At 31.7% G+C, this 18,555-nt stretch overlaps 1 protein-coding gene across 3 annotated transcripts in view; it reads right to left on the bottom strand.

The window, feature by feature from the left end:
- Window positions 1–12,806, bottom strand: part of LOC111034017 — a 15,333-nt gene extending 2,527 nt beyond the window's left edge. For 2 of the 3 annotated variants that reach the window (XM_022315031.1, XM_022315029.1), the window contains exons 1-3: window positions 12,462–12,806; window positions 7,830–7,916; window positions 337–564 (exon numbers count right to left, since the gene is read on the bottom strand). In XM_022315031.1, the coding sequence (XP_022170723.1) occupies window positions 337–564; window positions 7,830–7,874 (273 nt within the window). In that variant the 5' untranslated portion in view covers window positions 7,875–7,916; window positions 12,462–12,806. Of the gene's footprint in view, window positions 1–336; window positions 565–1,127; window positions 1,286–7,829; window positions 7,917–12,461 lie in introns of those variants that run through there. The other variant, XM_022315032.1, reaches the window with a different exon arrangement.
- Between the last annotated feature and the right edge of the window lie 5,749 nt (window positions 12,807–18,555).

Here is an 18,555-nt window from a genome sequence, read left to right as displayed (position 1 = left end):
TTTTTTTTTTTTTCTAACGATTCTCGTCGATTGAAACTTTTTTTACACGCATTCTATGAATCTTTTTTCAATTTTTGTAAACGAATAAAAATTTAAAATAATTAAAAGTTTAGTTTTTTCTTAACGCAACTTGAAAGATTTTTGTACGTTTTAAATTTTAAGTGTCGACGGGTTTTTCTGGACCGATGGATATTTTGTACTGCTGCAGTTTTTAAGATTCGAGCGCAGTTTGAAATGCAACTTTTAAGGTTTTCACTTCGTCCGATTCACTTCTACTGTACACAATGTACATAAATAATTATTTACTGCGATGGGCGCGCGGTCAGGTGGACTTACAGTTTTCTTGCTGTTCTTCAGCTCGCCCATCAAGTACGCTATGTACAGCGCCACACATATTATTATGTAACCGCCAAAAGTCACATCCGCGAACAGAGACCCGGCTCCGTTCCTGGTGATGTTGTTCAGCAAAGGCCATTCCCTGGACGACTTCTCGAAGAAATAAAACAGTCTGGTGGCTTCTGCGTCCGACCATCTCTTATAGAGCAGACAGCTCAGACACAAAATCTGCAACAACGACAAAAATCATGGTGATGTACAAAAGAGATGGGCCTGATATTGATGACGACAAAATATTATATTCTTCTCGTGTGAAAACCGCATACCCGTACAGGTAATCACGGCTAATCGGTGGAATTTTTGAGTTTTTTTTTCTCTTAAAGCTTTATTTTTTTTTATTACAGGCACATTGTGCTGTGCGTGTCTCACTCGTTAAACACGATCAGCATATATGTATTGGCAAGCCTGGACGTAAACGAGTTTAAAAGTTTTTCGTCTTGTTAATTTTAACTTAAGAGTATTAACTTGAATTTTTTTAATTTAATTTTCGTTACTTAATTATTTTTACCTAAACTGATTTTTACAAACTTCGTAAATAACGAGTTGCTTTTAATCAAAACATACAAGTTACGTCATTCGTTTGTAAATAACTAGACTATAAATATAATACAATTATTATTTTGAACCACATCATGTGCCTGTTTATGTACCTATTGAAAAAAAAATATATATAACTTAACGTATTAAGTTAATAAGCTAATAGTTAAAAAAAAATTAGGATAACTACTGACTTTAACTAAAACTTTTCTAAATGTTCTTTGTCAACTGAACTCAACTCGGTTAGAAGATATCATTGACTTGCCCACGCTTTGGTATTGGTACAATATTTTCGGTCGCTTTAAGTCAGACTTGTATCGTTTACTTTTCAAAGGTATACCTGTGTTATATACATATTATATGAATCACGAGTGACCCGGTCGCTAGTATAATGATAACTAATAAGTCGTGTAATTAGTTACTTTATGAAGTGCAATGTGCGCATAGGTAAAATACAATAAGTTGGAACGCAGAAAACTACATAGAACAGTGCAGTGCCGTGAAATATAAATATAACAGAAAATATTAACTCTCTTAAACTACCAAACGGTCAACAATTATAATAATATGGCCAAAAAATTCTCAGTCCGTCGTATTAATGTATATTACACAAGCGGCCGGGTACCCATATATTGGCCATTTGAGGTACCTATATAACCGAGTGTAACCATTCCCAACTGCGCATTATTTCTTTCTACTTTAATGTTTTTTACTGCGAGTAAATATGTTTTGATATTTAATAGACATCACCTTGCTCACAATAATTACAATCGCCTATTAGTTATTATACGCACAAAGCACGGAACACCTTTTTAAAAGGTGAGGTCTTGTTAACCACTTCGTTTTGATGGGTAACGTTATCGTCGTGGAGATATACAGCTGTGGAAAATGCATTCTTCGCAGTAGATATATTATAATAATATCTCTTAAACGTACCTGCCTATGTGATAATGTTCACAGTTGCGTTCAAATCATTACGAGTATAAATTACAAATATATTTAATATTATACGGGTACATAAACTTTATAGTTTATCGATAAATGTCTTCTTTTGTAAGTTTAAATCGGGTTGTTTACTACCTATCGGTACAGCGACGATCAGTTGTCAGTTGCCACCGAATGACCTTCGAGTGTAATTACATTTCAGTATCAGATTTTCAGGGGTTGATGGGTCGTGCAATATTTTCTGCCCTTCGAATGAAAACAAGTTTACTGCGCCCATCCTCCTCATTAAACCCGTTAATATTTAATACGAGTGTTTAAAAACTTTTACGAAGATGCAAAGTGAAAACAATAACATTTAAGTAAATGTTCATCATTGTATATACGGCTCGGGCTGTTGACAAAAACTGGAAATAAACTCCCTGTAATGGTCGAGTATACATCCTCCTCCCGGCGAAAGATTCAAAGACTTTGACCGAATAATCTAATACTGTCAAGACCTCAACAATGACTTGTATAATTTAACCGGAACGTAAGCGATTTATTTTGCAAAAATAAATCATTTCGTCTCAGGTCGGCTGCAGTGTTAATTTTCGACCGAACTCAACTCAACTCTCAAGTATAACTCTACAGGTACTTACTATGCCATAATATATATATATATATAATACATACCTGCGGGCATACACGATCGTTAAGCGCACAAGATTCGTTTTCAAGTCGTTAGTAAATCTATTGATAGATGAGTACCCCCAACACGAGTCATTAATTTTTATGTAGGCCAATTCTGAATATACGGCGAAGTCGCCGTGGTGTTGTCAGGTCTATTTTATCCTTCAGTTTTAATTGTTACCGAGTTCAATCATTATCATTTTGAACTTGTACACTGCACACTTGGTTAAATATATATTACGATATAATATACAAAAGAACGTCATAATAGGTATATTTACGTATTTTATTTGGGTACCTATATATACCTACATAGGTCTCTTTATTCACACGTGGGAGCTCTGCAATATCATATCAATTTCGTGGACGGCATTGAGCAAAGCGCATGTAAGTACGATATTATTGTATGGGTAAATGTGTGGGCGAAGTGTATAACTTTTATATTATATTGTTTCCCAGGCGCCAAGACCTTGATGAGTGTACGAAGAGATCTTCTTTTACTGAAATAAAACACAATTACTTCTGCACAAACCTATACGATTGATACCTATACAGCTGTACAAAATAATTAGTATACTCTGACGACACAGCGAAACGTGAATCATGGTTTTGCTTCAATAATTACTAATAATAGCGAACCTAACCAACATAATATTATGATCGTACCATTTGTACCTAATACCAGTGTTGTACGTGTATGCATAGGTACGTACCTATGTATATATTATAGCTGTAATACCGTAATTTCAAATTCTTCAGATTTTTTGTACCTACTACTCTAGGAGTTTCCAGTGGCATTTGTTACAAGACAATTTACGTATTTTCAATACTTTTTTATTGCGGCAAGAAATAATATATGTATAGAACCTTGTATATTAGGTTTTCAAGTAATTTTAACCGAAAAATGTCCACATAAGTACCGAAATGGAATAAAAACTAATATTTTGAAAATAATGCCTCGTCTGAGCAAATATGAATATTTGGTAAAAATGTCAAGCCTCTAGGGTTAATTATTTTTGAAGAACATCAAAAAAATGAAATTGACCTTGTATCGAGTATTGATTTATAGTTTATATGGTTTTAGCTATCATAATATTAGATAGTATTATATAATCCCGGATGGATACAGTAAATCGTTTTATTTCGTTCCCACGAGAACAAACAAACCTTATATTTAAATAGTAAAAAAAACAGGTAAGCATCTGTACGTCCTATGGCATCGTAGAGCGTGTTGAAACTAAATAAGCTCTCCGAAAGTCTAAACCTTCTAAAGCCAACTGCAGTAGGAGGTTTAGTGCCGCTGGAGAGTTAGATTAAGGGCCCCCGTCTCTTTTTCGTACTTCTTGTCCAATATATTTCGAAAAATAATTTCTATACAATCCGTTTTAAGTGAAATCAGTAGCTTTTAATCGACAGATAAAAAAAAACGTCCGTGGTTCGAATATCCAGCTAATTACAAAAGTGTTTGCGTTCATTTTTAAATTAATTTTATTATTTATTTATCGATTGTCTTTACAATAGTTATAACAATAACATATTATATTACTTTTACGTGGTTTATCTTCTTGAAAAAAAAATTTAAAAAAATAAAATATGGTGATTATTAAAACGTTAGGTATCTCTGGTACAATGTATACTATAGAGACAGATTAATACCAAATAGAGGATATTGAAATCAATAAAATTGGACAGGGCAGTTATACCGAGTACAAATAATTGTTTAAAGTTTATCGAAATACATTATGATGTAATAATATTATTATCCAATTTCATTTATGAAAGACGCATTCAACTGTACAATTTAAATTTAAATTATTTAAGAACAAATTATCATGTAAATACAAGCTAATAGTCACGCTATCCGTGAGGCTTTTTCTTTTCTTTAATAAAAAAAAAATAATAATAATAATAATAATAATAATATTATTATTAGCTAATGGCCATAGTTGCCGGGTTAAGATCAATTAAAAAATAAATAAATAATAATAGTAATATTACTTATATTTTACTTCACCGATGACAGGTAAAGTAAAGCCATGAATGCAGGTAGCAATTTACACTGAGAAAATGTTAACAAGTAGACTATAGTTTTTCCCATCATTTGCTTCGAAAGTCGTATTAGTCGAAAGTGTATTCCTGGTTTCCTGCAGGAATCCGTATAAGGATCTAGAATCTATAGTAGACGTAGTTCTATAGGATTAAAGTTGCAGGAAGTAAAATATCATTCAATAATCAGTAATTAGTATTGATTTTTTATAAATTTATAATTATAAAACATTGTATTATATTTATTTTGAACTAGGTATCTCATAAAAATCGCCAATAATCAAATTTGCGGTAGGTGTCAGAGTACACGTATTTAATGACTAATGAGTATATGTGCACAACAAATTAATCGTTATTTCGGGCGATCCACTGTGCTTCAAGTTTGCCTAAATTAACCTACTTTTTAGTTTTTACCGTACAGGTAGATATATAATTTATGCATATATAATTTAACGATACCTGCAGCCCATTACAGTTATATAGATGATGTGTAATTGTATTTCGATTCAGCGAAAAATAAGGAAGAATCCGAAAATGTATAGCAGAAAAAAAAAACTAGCAGGTATCGTTTGTCAACAAACATCTGCTGTCCCATATATATTTGAATGACATAACTCGCGTGTGTATATATATATGTACACAGTTAAAAAAGTGATTATGGTGTATATCATGCGCAGTGATACGCCATACCCACTGCACTTCAATATTGCCCATTGAATTTTTAATTAAATTTTCAACTGGTTTTCCGTTTCGTTCGACGACCGCAGGGCACGATTGCACGAACAATAATGGTCTCTTTATATTTTATATTACGGCAAAGAATAGCTTATCGCGGACATAATAAACGGGTCATGCACTCGTGTGATATGCAATAATATGTGTACCGAGCGCTTAAACTTTAATATGCAATTCGAAAACGGTATACATATATATGTGCGACTGCCGTCAAGTGATATGTCTACGGAAAACCAGAACAGCAAATATTTGAAATTCCCCAATTCCTGTGTAATAATAATAATAATAATAATAATAATAATAATAATAATGATGATGATAAGTTTTTTTGCAATTCGAAACCGACATTCTGATGTAGCAATATATGATGGGTATGTGCGTTTTTCGAAAAAAGTGTATCATGATGTTTTATACATCGTGCGAATATTTGTGTACAGGGTGATTCATCAAGCATGCTCTGCTCACCCCCATATTTTCCTCTAATAATGAATTTTTTCGAATTTTTTATACTACCTACTTAAGGAGTGTCCTGTGGTGATACAAGCTTCTGTTTTTCAAATGAGGACCCCCCCCCCACTTTTACTGTAAATTAATTGGTGGACAATTTTTTTTTGAACATTTCGATGTAGGTATCACATTCAAAATTCGAATGAATAGTTTCTTAATCATTAAAATGTTTGCATTAAGAATAATAGTCCTTACAACTGGTTTTACATAAATATAAAATAGAAGTAAGATTGGATCTATGGTATTTATTATACTTGGGTCATTTTTACAAATTATTAATACCGATAGATGGCTACAATTTTCAAAACACCATAGCCCCCATATCTCATAAATTCATTACTATGGACCTTTTATCCCTAGAAGGCGGCTAGAACTCAAAGTTAAATAACTAAAAAACTTCTCGAAATTTGATTTTGATACGTCAAAAATGTCAGAAAAATTATCTCGGATACTCTATAATTCATAGTCGAATAGGGGTGTTCTCATTTGAAAAATAGAAGTTTGTATTTCCACAGTACACTCCATAAGTAAAACAAAAAATCTCAAGAATCTGAAAATATGATCTTGAAGTATATTTAAAGATAAAAAATCATATTTTGAATAACTGCATTATTGAAGAAAAAAAGGGGGTTGCTCATGCTTGGTGAATCACCCTGTGTACCTACTATAAGTACCTATCTGCGCAGTATAAAAAAGTGTTTTTTATTTAGCTACCACAGACAAAAAGTAATTCGATACATATTTGTTTATTACATTGCGCTCAGTAAATAATAGTAACTTGAGACGAAAAAATATATACAGTTTACTATATATAAGTTTCAGTTTACGTTTTACGCAATTTGTGGCGCTTATATTATACCACGTAATGTATACCACGGATGATATCTCAACCAATAATTTTTTTTATATCACTTCAATATGGATGGACGATTTATATAAAGGCTCCTAAGCAGATTTCTGTTGTTTACCTATCGATGTAATGTAATAACGAATAGTTGACAACAGTCAATTTATTCCATTCACACTATACAACCGGCAATTTAGATATTTGCGTTGTTGAATACATAATAATATATTATAATGTTGTGTGAAAAATTATTTTTTCTTCCCTAGTTTTCTAACCCGACGGGCTTACCTACTTCTTTCATCCTTGTAACAGATTTAGAGAAAAAATCAACTGCAAGTCGAAAAAATTGAAATACCAGCGAATGGGTTAAATAAAAACGATCAGCAGAATTAAAAAATGCATATGTCATTTGTCCGTACACGTGTGTCTAACAACGAGTCCGATGTGGCGATGTAGCATGTAATAATAATTGATAGCTGTTTAATGCGTATAACTAAAATAGACGTTTAGGTAAGTATAGTTATAGTATGGAAGTACTAAGTATAATAGAAACCACTTTCAACTCACTAGAATGATTCACTAATATTCATGCATAATTCAATAAATTAACTAACTTAAATTCAATAACATCTTGTTTAATTAATGTCCATGTCGTATTATTTTTCTCATGCGCCGCTCATATAATGTATTCAAATTCGATACAAAAAAATACGACCAGTTTGATAGCAAATAAAGATAAGAAAAGCAGAATTACTAATAATATGATTTATATTTTGCAAATCGCAACGAATAAAAAACAAAATTAATAACGATTATAATAATAAGTCAGCCTTAGCTACAATAATACGTCGTATATTATAAAAAAATATTCTACTTGGAAATGTACTGTACACGTTTTGTCAAGTATATATGTGTCTCGAGGAGACTTTTCGTACGCAATACGAAGAAAAAATTATAACCTTGGACGTTTTCCCACAGCCCGTGTTTTCACGAAGGTTGTTCGCCAATATATTGTATAATTAAATAATTATTTCACATGTTACATATTATGCACTCGTATACATATATTACCTATATTATAAGGACTTTGTCACTATTACGGTATATTGTTTTTAATTTTTATGCTTTTATTGTTCGTTTTACTTACAATTTGAGAAAACTTGAAACTGGCCCAGCAATCGCAAACGGACATGTTCTGACCTTGAATACACCACCAAACTCATTTCATCACAACCTGTAATTGTACAAACGCAACATAAATAGAGAGAAAAAAAAGTATTGTAATTGATTCTATTTTGTTGGTAAACACACTCGCAACACATATATTGTAAAATAAAATCTATTTTGTCGTCGGCTATTAAACGTAGGTACATGTTTAAAATGCACTGTAACGCAACTATTCAAAATAAATTTTAATATCACTCAATTAGGTGGTACCTACTGGCTTTTACCTTTACATGGTACAATCTATCTACATAACACAAATCGCATACTGCATACACCTAACTCCATTATATTATATTGTTCAATTAAAACAAAATGTGTAACTTCCTATAACCTCAGTGAAATATTATTGTTTCTAGTTTTCTGCCTAATACTGCTGTTCTAAATCATTTAGTTTTGATGACATTTAGGAAAACTTGGAACTGTAAATTATTGAGAATTTTATGTTTAGAAAACAATTTAGAATTTGTGCACACGATATATCGCATGTACATACATTAGGTATAGTTTTTTTCGGCACAAGATGGAATAAACTTGAAAAATAAAGCCTAGGTACCCATACGAGTTTGACTTAAGAAGACTATCAAATATCAATCCTCAAAAGAAAAATGTCATTAAAAGTTCATAAAATAACTATTTACAAATAAAAATCAATAGGCGTATGTCATGTATATTACGATATTGATATAATATATAATATATATATATAGGTATATTACATAATGCGACACATTTAATAAAATATTATTTATACTAAATTCACTTGCTTCATACAAAAAAAAATATATATATAATATGTAACATTAATCATGGTCTACCTACCTATATAATTGTGATTTACTGACCATAATTCTTTATATTATATCGTCTGCAAGCCAATTAAAACATGATGAGTTGTAGCGACCAGTGTCTATACTACTATACTACCTGAGGATAACAAACCCGCTAATACATTTATTTTTTAAACTATTCGATTGAACTAAAATATAGATATGTATACAATACTTCACAGTTCACACAAATACACAACAGGTGCCTATACCTTTAATCTATATAATATCTACATGACTATGCATGCCACAAATAAATACCATATACCTAGGTTACCTATTATTATGGTTACGCCTTTGGGAGGCATTGCGTGTAATTGCACTCGACTTATCATCAATTTTGAATAAATTATTTTTTTAAGCCCGAAACACATAAACGTAGACGGTGTTTTAATAACAGTAGGTACCAATTGTAAGAGTTCCTTCAACGGGAGGAGACTCTTCACTCGGTCACTCTTGTAATTTCATTTTGATTTTTCTCCCCCGTCGTCGTGTATGCCATCGAATTTAACTATTGTTCGACTACTTATTGTTGCAGATCGGGTGGTAAAAATATTTTAAAAATAAGACAAGTTGACGTCGATCGAACATCCGTCCAATCTGTATTACAACAGCAAGTCGTGTGCAGCTATTCGTCTATCGCGATAATTCGTACCCACCTAATTAAATTCTGCAGTCGCGTAAAACGCGATATATTTGTTCTCGATTTGTATTCACCGTTTACCATATAGACGTTATTATATATCTCCGGTAATATGTGCGTTTTGTGTGGTAACCTACTGGAGTGGTTTAAACCTTTTAGTATTTTCGAATGCGTAACTATTATAGTAAGCGAAAGCTATACTCGGTGCGGCGATAAAATTTAAGTAGATGCCTATCATCGTTTACTTGCAGCGCGTAGGACATAATTTAATACGCATTTTATCCTGCTCATTAAACTGGAATAGACGATAATATTATGCACGAGTCGTACTGAAACTGAAGTAAGTAATATAGTTACCTATCATTATTTCCTACTGTAAACGATTAACGAAAAGTCCGAACGTACATATTATATTATTAGGCGTACAAAAAAAAAAATCATAAATTTTCTTATTTTTTTTTTGTTTTTTTTGTAGATATTATATAAACGTAGTATTAGAGTACGCGTTATATTATTATTGTGAAAAACGCACAAGGCGTATTGACAAACCCAGACCCACCCCTATTCGTCGTGTCGTTGCATTTATTGAGTACATTAGTAAAATTATAATTATATTGTTGATGCGTCATATCTACCGATTATGATTAATATTAAGCTATTTATTAGAATATTTAGACTATAATATACTTGTGGGTGTTGGCGAATAACATACTATTGTACTTTGAATTTATAATTGTAATGTGAACAAATATTATACTCCAACAATGCATGCAACTAATAAAATCGTAATTATTATGTTGTCGTGTTGATATTTACTGGCAGGTAGTTTACATTTTTTGTGGACTTCGATTTTTCGAAATACGTCACTGATAAATCAAGATATTTGGTACCTAATACCTATAGTGTATTTATGGTTATCATTAAATTGTACGCTCCAATTACAAATTATCCAAACAGGAATAATAATAATCTAATAAACAGTTATATACTGAGAGATTATTTTACCACAATATCCAGTCAATACACCTAAAAAGAAAATATTTAAATTATATACATTTTAAACGTTCAAAAACATGCCATTTTCCTTTTTTCAGTTACTAATCAGTATGTATTTTTTAAATAATTAATATAGTTCCTAAGATATTTTCTGATCCACGCGATGAAATAATCGCTCTCTTCACTTACGCTGCAGTTCGATGTTTTCGTGCAATTATGTATGCGCACTTACCCACATGTTGTGATTACTCCCGATGTCTATTTTGTATTGTTTCTTTATGAAAATTAGCTGATAAGGATATCAAAAACGTTCAAATGATAAAAAGAATGACCTTGTAACACATATAGGTACCTATAAAATAATTGTAGACAGTATTCTTATTTCTCAATGAGTTTAACGATTGGTATTTAAATTTAAACGTCACTTTTATAATAGTAACGCACCTGACATTAGAATCCTTATATATATATATATATTAGGGTATTATATAATATATGTATACATTACGTAAATTAGACAGATCGTATAAAGATCAGTAACTTTAAATCACAGCTATAATATTATTGGTACATTCGTTGCAGTGCTTGTATAGATTCATTTAGTATAATTAAGATATTTATGAAACTCAATATGATCAAAATAACACATCTATACATAATATTATTATGTTCCATGTCTCTCCGCTCACCCCTCCTTCTCCTCCTCTGTACCTATTCCCGAGACGATTGAATCTGTGGTGTTAGCTACATTATACAATATTTAGGTAGATACCCACCAAATTTGAACACTATGACTTATGAGCAGGGTTCGGGACTTGAAGCATTTGCTTAAATGTAGCAGATCGCTATGGAAGTGTATGTCATGTTACAACAGGCACAATTATGAAATTTGAAAGTGCTTTTTTTTTGCTTTTTTCAGCGATTTTTAAAAAAAAAATGCTAATTTCCAGTTTTTATGATTATTTTATCAGTTTTTCTAGTCTTTTTATGGTTTTCTCCTGCAAAGTTGTGTTTGATAGGATTAAAAATTAAAAATAATTCTTATCTTATCTACGTTGCCGCATATTTGATTAATTAATTAATTTTTTTTCAATTTTTTTTAAATATTGTTTATATTTTATTTTTCAGAAAATCCATAAAATCCTTAAAATCTTGAAAGTTAAATTTTTTTTTGTTATATAAATATAAGATTTATTTATTTATTGATTTTTTATCTAGAATTTTTTAGTTTTAATTTTTAAATTTAAGTTTTTTAAGCGCTTATTTGAATGATTTTAAGTGCTATAAGTCCCGAGCCCTGCTTATGAGTGTATTCGGGCAGATCATATCAATATATACAATTATGTTCATATAATATCCTTTTTATCCTCATATCCTTATTAAACCTATTTACACGCATGCGCATGGTTCGTGGGGGGTACTTAATATTTTTTTTTTTTAACACATTTTGAACTAAAAAATATTTGTCACTAAATTTAAAAAAAGTTTTCCACGACTGCACAATTTCAAGTCTTCTTTATGTATTCCAGTTAAATTTCCCATTGTCACTCGAAATCTCAATTTTAACGTCGTATGCGAATTCGGCTATAGGATTGTTAAACCTTGTTCATACGTTACAGTTACTTTTTGAGTGAAAATCTTAAAATAAAATTTAAAAACCCTCGTTTGAACATGCGCCCTAAAAAATGAAGAAAAAAACGGCGGAAAAATTAAAAATGTTTGAAAAACGCAAAACAAAAACAGAAGTCTTAATAGGAATCGTACAATTCTGATTGAAAAATACTTAAATACCGCGAAACGTTATAAGACGAGCACGGCTAGCTCTGGAAAACGACATTGAAAAGCGCATCGAAATCCCAGCCCTACAACTACAAATACCCAGTAACATTATAATGTTTCACACGGCAGCTTTTCCAGGCGATTATGTATGCTCGCATATCAATAATTATAGTAATAAGTGTTTACAGTACATACACGATGGGTACTCACGCTGCGCAAAAAACTGCAGTCGGAGGTGGACATATTATATATTGTGCACGAGTTGTTCGCTCTCTGTAATGCACTGTATAATATATATAGTACTGACCTGTCGATATCGATACTTGCAGGTAAAGTCCGGAGGGCGTGTACGAATCAATATATTTTTATCGCAGTCTTCTGTGCGCGCGGACGTCCGTCAGGTGTCTGGTGTATATACTGCGGAGGGTGAATCGCGCGGGTGCGTCGACCGGGCGATGACGGTCGGACAATCACACTGCAGCACACTATTACTGCGATGCGATTTTAATAATAATGGTGTACGACTGTTGAAATGATATTATAACGAAAAATACGACGATATCGATCGCTTTACGATACGGCACACAAGCGGCGCAGATCTGTCGGCCGAACACGGTGGATATGATATGGCACGCGACTGCGGTCTCCGGCGACGATGACACACGCGAGCCGTGCGGTGTTGCTCGATGAGGCCCGTCCTTGCCCCACCCACCGCGAGCGATATATTTCGTCCATCCGGCTCGTGAAAGTTTTGGACGTTTTTTTTTTTTGTACGCTATCGTGATATCGCATTGTTTTCGCTGCACCGCAATATCGTCCAGCGGCGGGATATTTCAAATGGGGGGGGGGGAGCTTGAAAATCAATAATAATTAGTAGGTACTACGCTGCAGCAGTTGTCATGACTCACGAGATATTAGTTTTGAAAAATAGACTAAGTACCTCCTATGATGTGTTTTCTCAGTTATTATAACACTCGTGGGAAACTTAGAGTACGCACAGACAAATATATATTGAAAAAAAAAACTTTTCGTGTCATAAAAAAAACGATAAAAAAAACTTTGTTTGGTAACGAAAAACAATTTCGTTTTTATTTTTGGAATTTTTTTAAAATGTTTAATTTTTAGTGTTTAAAGGGCTGATCTCCCTCCCCTGCGTACTCTGCTGCACATATTATGTACGCGTCACATATACGTGTAAAGAAATGGAAACTCACAACAACAGAGAGAGAAAAAAACATTTTTAGAAATGGCATACACTTTAGGCCCCGTCATATACACACAGGCGTTATCTTTATCATTATTTTCTCTTTCTAACAACGTTGGCTCTAAGATATAGATGGATGTGGGGGACGCGCAATCCATATACATTAATTATTCTTCTATGGTATACGTCACCACTTACTAATAAGTCGGATCGGATCGGGCCCGTTTTTGTTGGTGTTTTTGATGCGATAAACGACCATCTGCATAATATTTATTACAATACATGTTTGTACGCACAAGCCACGGAATAATAATTTTTATTCAAACAATGTTGCAAAGCTACCATATTACGCACCACACACAACGTGCGCAGTATCTATGCAACGGAGAAAAGAGAATTTGTGTAAAAACACGAATATTGTACACTTTTCTCGGATAGTGAGTCACACCCATACGGTTGCCGAGAAATGTACTAATATTCATTACCGGGGATCGGGACTTAATGTGCTAAAAATCTCAAAAATATGCGTATGCATATGCACCAAAAAAATATCAAAATATGCGCTTAAATATGCATTTATTTTTAATTAAAAAGACGTTAAAAAAACATATCTTGTACATATAACTAAAAATTTGTATTTTACGCATACTATATTATAAAAAAAAATTCGATTTCTTAACACTCAGCATCTTCTTTACCTGGCAATTAAAATGTTTATGAAATAAAAAATAATCATTTCATAATTATATTTTAGTTGTATTAGTTTGTGTAATCATTTGCTGCTTCTTGTATTGAACATTTCCCTCCGTTTAATCATTTTCATATTATGTTTTACTGTTTGTATAAAATGTTGTATTACACTAGATCGCCATTCACATTCTACTTTAATTTCACATATTTTGCAAAATAAAATTTTTCCGTCTGCGGAAAATACATTATCCCCAAATTCCAAAATGAAACTTCTCAATCGACTAATTTGTGTTTTTTTTTCTTTTGGCATATTATATCTCAAATACGAGCTCTAATAAATACAAAAAATAACGAATACAAATATGAACACGTCAACGATTGACGAACATGCACACGATAACGATCGTAGTCCGTCGATCACTAAGTACTGGCAACCAAAATAATTCTATAAAAGACAGATTAAATAAAAATAATATTGTCCTCAGAGCTAAAAATAAAATGGGTTCCCCGTAACGCTATTGATTATCACCTTATCGGTATTATTGCCGACAAAATCATATGTAGATAAAATTAATTTACTAAAAAATTGATTTGAGAGTAAATAATCAACAATTATTTTTAAATATGCAATAAAAATCAATAATTCTTAAAAAATATGTATTTGTAGAAAAAAATTCCAAAATATGCAAACATATGCACAGTAAACTTTTAAACTTTAACTCCAAACACCACAACACAAATTTGTACCGGATCAGATTTATTCTAATTACTTCCCGAACAAATATGCAAATGCATTAAGTCCCGAGTCCTGTTCATTACTGTATACAGTGGAGTAAAACAAATACTTTACGTGTTTTATATTATTGTTATTATCATTTATTATATATAATATGTGCAAAGGGACCGCACCCCACAAAAATACAATCAATTAATCGAATGGCGCACTCAGTAGTTATTAAAAACCAAACTCGCTCTTCTGCTATCGTCGCACCTTCTATAGCTCATGGATACACATATCATAACATCCATCGCACTGAGGGCTGAGTGGGCTGCAGCCCAGGGCCCCCACAATTTTATGATATTTAAATTAGGATACGGAAAAAAGATTTTATTGATATTTAATTAAATAATATTGAACTTTTTTTTGGATATTTAAAAATTTTTATTTTACTAACTAATAATGGATGTATTTCCGTTTATTGACAATGAACGGTCTCTAAAAATCTAGATAAGATAGTTTATGCCGTCCGCGATCGGTGTGCACTGTGTAGTGTGTATCTTCGATTGTAATAATATTAGTAAATGTGATTCTAAATATACACACGTGGGTCTGAATGATATGTCAAATTTCGTAAAAAACATGATGGTTAACAAGAATATAGGTAATTCATCGTCAGAATTATGAGATTAGTTTTCGGAAATATAAAATACACATTACAGACTATCTGTCTGTAGATAAATAATCGTTATTTGTTCGTTGCACTTATTGCATGTCAGACGTCAGTTAACAACAGTAGCATGATACACAATAGACAATAGTTACAGCTGATTTAATTTGTTTCTTATATTATAAGTTATATTAACCAGTGAACAGTGTTAAAATTTAAAAATGGAAGAAGATCGATCATCGTCGACAGAGTTTTTCTTAACACAGCCAAACACAACTTCTTCTTCTTCTGAGGTTAATTACTCTATACTCGATTTGATTGTTTTTATAATTATTTATTATTTTATAGTAGTTAATTGTTACTACTACTAAACATAATAATAAATATTATTTAATAAGAAAAAAATATATTTCCTTGTTTATGTACAAGGGGCCCGCACAATATATTCCGCCCAGGGGCCACCACATACCTAAGTTCGCGCCTGTATATATAACTTATTGCATACATTACGTGAGAGATTCTCAGAGAGTGTCGAAAACTTTTGATGCACTTTCGGACTTCGTGCATTTTTATACATATAATATGCATTATGCAGGCGAAACAGACTATTGGTGTATAGATCAGGTTAAGAGTCTCTCAAGAGAGTAGTAAACAGGCAAAGTTTTGAAAACTATGCGAGATAAAAACAATATAAACCATAAAACGTAACGATTTGTTATTACTCTGCAGATCTAAAAATAACTAAAAATATATTACGGTCGGACCTCGCGTGTGTTCGCATATTGTAGTGATGAGGCGCGTTCAAGTCTTTTTAATTTAAAAACTCAACAGGTGGTTTTTTCTGACATTTCTGCTGTGCGTCTAAAATATAATAATACATACATACATGGGGCTTGCACTGAAGACATAAATTGGTTTAACATTGAACTATAACATGTGTACTGCCTATATATATAATGAGCCGTGTATAATATATATATATATAGGCCTAACATAATAGGTATATTATATTATGACTTGTGAAATGAATTAAACTTCCGCGACATACGCGACGTGCTACAATAGATATATGCGTGTTGAAGGTGTGCACGATTATTCTATATTTTATCATACACAAAAACAAAACCTAACAATTAAAAATGATTAAGGCGAAACGCAACAGCACACGGCGATGAGTATTTTCATTTAAACAGTTCTAAATCGAAAACGATATCAGCGCGAAGATACACGTGTATTACGTGGTCGGTTTGGAAAAAAAAGTACAAAATATACAAAATATCATAAACTATGATCAAATAATACGAGTATACGACATAATATTATTAAGCTATTTTATGCAACAAATCTGCAATTAAAATTAAAATATATATGGCAACCAATCTGAAAACCATACACTTCTTGAACATACATCGAATTCATTATATATATTATGATGTATACTTATGTATATTTAATATTTTCCCAACGCTCACTTGTCTTATCATGCACTCTGCAGAATATAATGTTACTTTTGATTGGACGTGCGTGAACACTGTTTGCATTAACGAACCCTGTTTGTTTGTTCTCGTGCGTTTGTAGATTATAAACATAGGACATAATATTTTTCCACTAAAAACAATTTAAAACAGATGTAAAGATAAACAACCAGTATATTGCAGGGTAACTCTTCCATCTAGATCTATTCATACCAAATTATCGTATAATATTGCCCAACTTACCGATTTCGCTACTTTTTATCACACAAATAATATACTAAATAATGAGCAAACAACATTCTTACCAATAATTAAAAGTCTCTATCTGCACAAGGCAACAAATCGTATAAAATAAATCAAAAAAATCAAAAAAAATATGACATCGTCATAAAGTCCAACAACATTGTTGCAATTGAAACACAATTCAATGTCTGGTAAACCGCTCTCCGATAATAACTGGTATACATAGGTACTAAAAATTACTCATAATCTATAGATACAAGAAACGTGTTGGAGTCGGCATTTTGGTAATTTAAATTGCTAATTTATATCCGTGGGCATAATTGCCGTGTCCCGAAAAAATGACGCACTTTCGGTTTTGATTTGACATACACCAGGTAGAAATTCAAATCGCGGGTGATACCCGTAGCACACGATTATCGCTTATCGTGTTCAATAATACATATTCGAGTATTCATAACAATAGTGTCTGTAATGACTTTATGCAACTTTTTTACGACCGATTATTGTAATATTATATTAGCAGACAGTCGTACATCGTAATACACATACAAAAATATACACATTATTATATTGTAATAGGTCCGGTACATATAAGTACGAATAAATGACATATAATATTAACATACATTATTATAACACTATATAGCGTTTTGGACGACGAATACCTATACATATACCAAGGAATAGCGGTTCATTCCGTGCTAATCTAGTCGATCATTTTTATTTTTTATGTAATCAATATTTTATAACCACATATTAGTGTTACATTCATTCATATAGTATCGAAGTAGTTTATTACGCCTATTATTACCTATCGTTGGTGGTTGTTATTGTAATATACCTATGTCGGTAATTACGTAAGCAATTATAATGAATTATAAACGATTTCTTTGGTTCTAACTTATTTAAATTGGCGAATTATTTTGTACAGTTAAAAACCAATAAGATGTTTTATTTTAATTTATGAAAAACGATCGGAAATGTAATACAAATTAAAATGTTTCTTATTATAAGTGGTTCAAACAATCATTTTACTACTATAAAAAAAATTAAAATGTACAAGCATAATATTTTTCAGACATTTTATTTTATAATAACTTTATATTTAACTTTAAGTTGGCCAAAATAAGATGTTTAAACGAAAACATTTTTGAATATAAAAAAAATTATAGTAACCATGGGATATAACATATACTATTATATTTGTCTAGTTTAATACTTCCTTATAACAGTTTAAGAAATATTATTTTCGTACGCTCGTTAATAATTTTGGAAGACAATAATTCAATCTTTCACGTTTTGATAATTATGATGTCACGCCAGTTCTCAGATAGCTCGTGTCGTGGAAATAAAATGGACGTCGAAGATTCAGTACGCATTATTCATATAATACATACATAA

The sequence above is a fragment of the Myzus persicae genome, unplaced genomic scaffold, assembly GCF_001856785.1.
Source record: "Myzus persicae strain clone G006 unplaced genomic scaffold, MPER_G0061.0, whole genome shotgun sequence".
Classification (NCBI taxonomy): Eukaryota; Metazoa; Arthropoda; class Insecta; order Hemiptera; family Aphididae; genus Myzus; species Myzus persicae.
Note: the sequence above shows the minus strand (reverse complement) of the source record. Positions and strands in the feature narration are given on the sequence as shown.